The sequence below is a fragment of the Felis catus genome, chromosome C1 (genome assembly GCF_018350175.1).
Source record: "Felis catus isolate Fca126 chromosome C1, F.catus_Fca126_mat1.0, whole genome shotgun sequence".
Taxonomy (NCBI): Eukaryota; Metazoa; Chordata; class Mammalia; order Carnivora; family Felidae; genus Felis; species Felis catus.
In genome coordinates this window covers 107,127,919-107,135,137 of record NC_058375.1, presented here as the reverse complement: position 1 = coordinate 107,135,137, position 7,219 = coordinate 107,127,919, and the positions used below count along the sequence as shown (strand labels likewise).

At 48.6% G+C, this 7,219-nt stretch overlaps 1 protein-coding gene across 3 annotated transcripts; it reads right to left on the bottom strand.

The window, feature by feature from the left end:
* Positions 1-1,495: 1,495 nt before the first annotated feature.
* Positions 1,496-5,695, bottom strand: LOC101088350 (keratinocyte proline rich protein). Of its 3 annotated transcripts, none has more exons than XM_003990656.4 (2): positions 5,587-5,695; positions 1,496-3,977 (listed from the first exon to the last, which is right to left on the bottom strand). In XM_003990656.4, exon 2 carries the CDS (start codon positions 3,948-3,950, stop codon positions 2,190-2,192), a length of 1,761 nt encoding a protein of 586 aa, XP_003990705.1. In that variant the 5' UTR covers positions 3,951-3,977; positions 5,587-5,695; the 3' UTR covers positions 1,496-2,189. The 3 variants fall into 3 exon arrangements, with proteins under 3 accessions (XP_003990705.1, XP_019693427.1, XP_019693426.2); XM_019837868.3 differs by lacking the exon at positions 5,587-5,695 and adding an exon at positions 5,254-5,371; XM_019837867.3 differs by lacking the exon at positions 5,587-5,695 and adding an exon at positions 4,254-4,380.
* Positions 5,696-7,219: the final 1,524 nt, after the last annotated feature.

Genomic DNA, 7,219 nt, shown 5'->3' with positions numbered 1-7,219 from the left:
TTCCTCACCCAGAGTCTCTACTTCAGTAAGTCTGGGGTGATGCGTTTGCATTTATCACAAAGTCCTAGGTGGTGCTGATGCTGCCGGTCCAAGTTCTACACTAAGAACCTATACTCTAGGCTGTAAGCTGTCTGAGAGCAAACAAGGGTTATCTATGTCCCTTTTGCCAGTGACTACCTGGCAGGTAAGCAATGAATATTTGTCAATAAAAAAATGAATGAACAAATGGACTTCACATAAAGAACCTTAGTTTTCCTTTGCCAGGTGTCTCTTAGGTCTCCACTCTGACACTGCAGGACCAGATCCTGGGGCGAGGGAAAGGTGTCCTCAGAGCCAGGCCCTAGATCTGTGGTGCCCAACTGTGGAGCTGGAGCTGAGCGTCCAGGCAAAGGTCACCCCCTGGTGTCCTCTTCAGAGGACCCCTTTTATCCTCTATAGGCCCTGGTGGCCTCAGGGTACTGTCTCCCTTTGGGGAAAGTCTTTCCTCAAAAGCATTCATTCCATAGCACCCTTCTTGTTGCAGGTTTCTCGCACAGAAAGTTGTGACACTGAGGCTTTCTTTCCAGGAAGAAACTTTATTTGTCCCAGCACTGGCTCAGTTGGGTTTGTACCCGAAAAACTGAGACCAAATGCCACATGGCATAGTCTTGTACGCATTTTCTACTTCTTTGTCTCCCATATATGGGTAATGTATAGACATACAGTCTGATTAGGTGGTCTCATGTTACATGGTCATGAGGGATGTCACTTAGGCACATAGCCAGGCTGCCTTCCTGTATCTTGAGGACTTTTCTCAGCACATTCCCTAGGGATGGGACTCTACCAAAATCTCAGGGAGGGAGTGGGAGGAAAAGGCACCCTCTCTCTCCTGCGCCTCCAAGCCTCACCCTTATGCTGTCAAGACCACCATGCCAAATGGGATTCAAGAGATGTAGAGGAATGCAGAGGCAGCCTCAGATGCTACCTTTTCTACAATGTTAAAAAAAAAAAAGTAAAGAAAAGAAAAGTACAAACAGTTTAACCTGAACAAAAGAAGAGTGTATCCTGTGTGGAATATCAGAGATCCTCCAGTTCTCCTCAAGCTCCCCTCCTCCTACCGACTCCACAGACTGCTGGGTGACCTGTCTAGCCTGGACCTGAGAGCTTTAACCCAGATTGAGGAGCAAGAGCTATTTTTCTTGTTCTCTCATTCCTCCTGCCTTTTATCCATCTTCTCCTACCAGACTCCAGGACGCTGAGGGGAGACAGAAAACCCACAAGGAAGCCCACTGGTTAAGGAAAGCTCAGACCATGGGTACAATAAACTCAAGAAAAAGAGTAATAAAGAAGCTTATCCCAGTCTTTTTTCAATAAACCCAGCATTGATTTTGAAAGAAGACGAAGATAAAGACGAAGATGAAGACGAAGAAGAAGAAGAAGAAGAAGAAGAAGAAGAAGAAGAAGCTTATCCCAGAGAGTCAGGACGGTGTTAAAAAGAACAGTCATTATGCAGGACTCAGGCTATGAGAGTATCGTCTTTATTGTCACATGGCCTCCTTCTGTCCTCAATCCTGGGTCTGCCTATCAGGATAGATCATGGCTCAGGCTGCCAACCCACACACTTGGCTGAGCAGCTGCCTGCCAAAGGAGGAGCACGGGACTTTAGGGATATTCTCACTCCATTTTAATGGGAGTTTACAACCTAGTTGGGCAGGGAAAGGTAAATAATTCAAGAGATGTTGCAGACAGTTGCCAAATGGTTGGTGTGGACAATGCAATGAGTTCTAGGAAGTCAGTGCAGGTTACTGTGAGTAGGAAAAAACAGAAAAGACTCCAAAGAAAAGGTCTTGAAAGATGGTCTGGATTTCAGAGGCTGGGCATAGCAGAGAAGTGGTCCCTGTAAGGCAGGGGGTGGGGGGGGGGGGTGTGGAGGTGAGCAGAGACTTGGAGGCAGGAACATCCTGTGGCCCTGGTGGCCAGGCTGGTCTAGCTAGAACTGAGGGTTCCTATAGGGGAAGATCCAGATGTGAGGCTGGAAAGGTGCCTGGCACCCAGGTGTGGATCCTGAGATGGCAGGCAGTGGAGTTCCAACATCACCTCTGCAGCAGGGAGCCTCCAACTGCCTTTGGAGAGAGGCACATAGGGACATGTTGGAAATCGAGGTCTGACATTTTCAGGGCAGAAAGCAGGGATGTCTTAGCCATGCTTCTTTAAAAATAAGCACCCTTTGTTCCAGCAGAAGGACCTCCTTTTACTCCAACATAGGAGCCTCCTTGGTCTCCACAATCACTGACACCCTGTGGCTCTGGAATCGTATCACAGGGTCCACAGCTGTCACCACTTCCTTGCCACTGGTTATAAGCAGCTGGGTCGCAGCTTGGAGCCTCGGTGTCCAGGCGGCATGGGCTGGACTCATGACAGCCCAGGTCCCCCGGACATGGGATTGGATTGGGGCCTGAGCACGGGCTGGGATCGCACGGGGGCTCCACACAGGGCTCCGGGCTCGGGCACGGCGCTGGAAGAGGAATTGGCTCCGGGAGTGAATGAGGTTCTGGATGCTCATAGGGCTGTAGACACGGACGCCATTCGGGAAATTCACGCTGCGCTGGGAAACGACGTGGGGCTGGACGTGGCTCTGGACACAGACAGGGTTCAGAGAGTCGCCGCGGTGGAGGACACGGACCAGGCCCTGACCTCGAGCTTGGCTCTGGGCGAGGATACAGCCGCGGAGCAGGACGTGGGCATGGACAGGGGGCAGGGGGTGGGCATCGATGCAGCGGCGGCTCTGGACTTTGGTCCCGACGCCGCGGTGGACAGAAGCTTGGGAGTGGACGTGACTCTGCACGTGGCCTCAGCTCCGGGCAGAAGGCACCCCAGGAGGGTCGTGGGGCACAACTCTCAGAGCAGCGTCTGATGGGAGGAATCTGAACAGGACACTTTTGCGGGGGGACCTGCTTGGGGCAGCAGGGGGAAGAAATCTCTATCCGGCACTTGGGACCACATCTCTGAGAGCAGCCTGAAGTGCGAGCCCGAGGACAGCCACTGCTATAGATGGGCTCCGAGCGGCGCGGAGGGGTGCAGTAGTTATAGGAGCCCGAAGAGCACGCTGATGACAGGCAGCCGCTGTAGTAAGGCTCAGACCGTCGTGGTGGGGAGCAGCTGCGGTAGGAAGGCTGCAGCTGGCGAGCAGGGAGGCATCTGGTGGAGCTCCGCGAGCGACGCTGTGCGGTGAAGCTCCGGTAAGAGCCAGTGGCCTGGCACTGGGGTGCGCAAGTGCTAAATGCAGCCCGGGACTGGCGCTGGGGGGCGCAGTCGCCGTAGTAAGCCCCAGATCGGAACTGCGGGGCACAGGTGCTGTAGGAAGCCTGGGACTGACGCTGCGGGGAGCATCTGTTGGAGGAGCCCTGATACTGGCACTGAGTGGAGAATCTCCCCTGAGTCTGGGAAACTGGGGGAGAAGCCACGTAAGTCTGGACAGGCTGAGGAGCTGGACAGGGTATGTAGGTCTGGACTGGGCATTCCACATAACAAGTTTCTGTATAATAAACTGGAGCACATTCCATATAGCAGGTCTGAAAAGGGCATGGGGCTTCACAATGCACGTAGGAAACCTGAGGCTGGCATGGAGCCTGGCATTGAACACAGGAAATTTGAGACTGGCTTGAAGCCTGGCTCTTCACTTGGGTGGTCTGGGACTGGCTTGAAGCCTGGCCCTTCACTTGGGTGGTCTTAGACTGGCATGGAGCCTGACACTTCACCTGTGTGGTCTGGGACTGGCATGGAGCCTGGCATTTTACCTGAGAAACTTGAACTGGGCATGGTGCGGGGCACTCCACAATTTGCATCTCACAAGGTGCTTGGACCACAACCTGGCTCCTGGCACTGGGATTCTGGGAGGGATAGAAGGAGGAGCCCTTCACACAGCACTGGGGGAGTGACATGCAACACTGAATCTGCTGCTGGTCACACATGATTCTGATGCAGGCAGGTGATGGGACCTGAGGGTAGAAAGACCAGTGTTAGGAGCATGAGCTGTTGAGAAAAAGGAGACAAAACCAAGGGGAAGACACCCTGCTTCTTCCCTGTCCTTTCCTCTCCAACTCTCAACCTTTACCCAAGAACACTTCTGAGTTAGATGGACTCAATATTAGTTACCGCTGCCCATGAGACCTGCCTTGGATCTACCAAAGGACCTGAGGTCCTGATCTGAAGGAGCTTCAAAGGCACATCCGGGGTTGCAGATGTCCAGGGTCTCCCCTGGAGGATGGACATACCAGTGTTCCAACACAAGAGGGCATTGAAGACAGCATGATTCCTTGGCCTAAGTGGCAGAAGAGCCACTTATAGGAGGTAGAAGTAACACTGCTTCCAAAGTAGAGGCCGTGCACCCACAGAAGCTTGACTATCCTCACATACATGCACTGGGAACACATACATGTGAAAACATGTAAAAATGAGTGTATTGGAGCAAGCACTCAGGTACCATCTGCACTCAAAGCATCCACTAGAAAGTCAAGGATCCAGCTCAAACCCAACATAAAATGCTTGTTTCTCTACACTCAATCTTTTTAGGTGAATGTGTTTAAATGACCCTCATGGACATATGCACACACACACACACACACACACACACACAACATACAAGCCTTGGAAAGGCTCAGAACCAACATGGCAACTTGCCCAGGCTGGTTGCTGTTGTAAATCACCCAAAGTGGGACAGTCTGCTGGCCTCAGAAATGGTTTCTCCCTGGTCCCTCTTAAAAGCAGGGAGCAACTGCCTAAGATGGGGTAACCCAGAAAGTGCAAGATTCCTAAATCACAAGACTGACATTCAGCCACACATAAACCCCTCCACAGCAGAAGCATAACAAACATGACTTGGAGGATGCAGGCATACTCTCTAACACCACACGTAGCCAGGGAGAAACAGAAGATAGTCTCCATTCCTCTGTCCTCCCAAATTCACCTGTTCGTGTACAGGCAACCCAGTGACCAGCACAGCAGGGTGGCTGATTTAACAATTAACCCATTCAACAAAACACTTTTCAATAAGCTTCAGAAATACTGAAAATGCTTCTAATGAAAGGTATAGCCTTCCCCTTTCCACTTATAGACAATATCTAAATACACATTCCCTTCACATCAGGCTCTGTGCTGATGGCTCGGAGCCTGGAGCCTGCTTTGGATTCTGTGTCTCCCTCTTTCTGCCCCTCCCCTACTTGTGCTCTGTCTCTCTCTCAAAAACAAATAAACATTAAAAAATTGTAAACGTACATGCCTGTGGGGAAGGTAACCCTCCTACACACAACTCTGCTCACAAGGTGTAAATTACTAAAGCATCTTTTCCAGGGAGAGAGCTCCTGATGCAGGAAAATGGTACCTGAGGAGGAGGCCAGTGTTATCAAAGGCTTTAGACCCTCAGTTCTTCTCACAAACTCCACAGATATTCTTCTTATGTCCCCTAAAAGACTCCTCAGGTTTATGTACCACTGTTTTTCTGCTCACAACTTCCCCCCACCCCGCCTCACTATGCCTCACCCCTGTGAATCTGGGCATCCCCTTAGAAGCATCCCTATCCCAATCCCAGGACCCAACCTCTGGACTCACCCTCCTCACAGCAAGCAGACATTCAGGCTGAGCATCTGGACAGAGGGTTGTCTTTATATAAAGGGTTCTGGGTCTGGCTTACACCATGAGACAGCTGGTTGGCATCTGCCTGGCTCATCACCCAGGTTGACATTCCAGCAGCCAGTTCCCTCCCTGTATGCTTGTCCTTGATAGTCACCTACAGAGTGTGGGAGTGTCTCACTGCAGTGTCAAAGCTTCTGGACTATGAAGGAGCAGATTCTTGTTTTCTTCCTCTGTCTTCATCCTATCAATTTTTTCTCCATCTCTAGAAGACCTTGTGTCAGGGATGATGAAAGGTGACAAAGGTATCTTCTGTCCTGAGAGAGGAGTCCAGGCCCCTGACTTCCTCCTTATCTCAGATTCTCATCAGATACATATAAAAGCAGAAAAATTCCCTATCTTGAAACAATTAAAGTCACTTCAAAGACAGAGGCAACTCTACAGGATGAAAACAATGTGGTCAGAGCTGAGGCTAACATCCCAGGTTGGCTACTTACAACAGGGTGACCTTTATAACAAACTTGAGTATTAAGTTGCTCAACTAAAAAATGGAGATAATTAAATCTTCTTTCCAGAGGTTTTGTGAGATTAAGGCAATTATTTTATACAAAAATATCCAGCCAAAAATGATACTCAAAATATCCAGCACCCACTCAGAGTAAATGCTGATCATAAGCAACAAGGCACAGCTAGATGGATGGCTGCCTGCTACATCCTTGTCCTGAGCTGAGCAGCCTGACGGCTTTACAGCAGGTGCTCAGCTAATGCTATGGAGCAGTCCTTGAAGACAGCATAGTGCAGGACAGAAATACTAAGCTAGCACCTCTGAGCCAGATATAGTCAAGATGGGATATGTTTTTATCTTTTGCCTACATAATTTTTTGCTTATATATTTTAGTAACTAATCATTAATATTTAGAAATAAAGAAATTATACTTAAGATTCTAGACATCCAGTTTTTCTTCTAAAATCAAAAGATCTGGCATAGATGAGCCTAATTTCCATCAACCCAATGATTAATAGCTGCCCCTCTTAGGGCATATACTTTTATGTTATACACCTACTTACATGTTCTACAATTCTCCATCATTCTATACTATATCCACGATGCAATGCAAAGTATAAGTTTCTTTTTATTATTTTACTTGTGCTTTTGTTTTTCTTTGGTGAGATTAAAGGAAAGTGAAATAATGCTTCTGCCTGGATCATTTCACTTGTTTACATAACCCTCCAGCCTCTATGGGCACTTAAGATTCTGACCAAGCCATGAGCACGAACTTCAGATTTACACAGACTTGAGGTTGAATCTGAGCTCTAGTACTTGCTAATGGGTGAAAGCTACTTAACATCCATGAGCCTCAGAAGAATAAAAATGAGGAGGAAGATGGAGAAGAGAAGAAAGAAGAAATAAGAGAAATAAGATGAAAAGAATTAGAAAAGCCATATGATTATCATGTGAATTAAATGAGAGGGCTGATCAAAAGTACTTAGTACTCAGTTACCCATTTAGCTCTCTGGGCTTTAGTTTCCTCATATGAAAATGGGAGTGAAAGTATTTCACCAGGTTCTCATGAAGATAAAAATCAAATAATGGGTACAAAAATGCTTTGTG

Excerpts from the sequence above, each read along its gene's own strand:
- LOC101088350 (XM_019837867.3), bottom strand. The coding sequence starts at position 4,289 with ATGCTGTCTTCAATGCCCTCTTGTGTTGGAACACTG. Across the intron at positions 3,978-4,253 it reads CCTCTTGTGTTGGAACACTG|GTCCCATCACCTGCCTGCAT; the intron begins GTATGTCCATCC and ends TTCTACCCTCAG.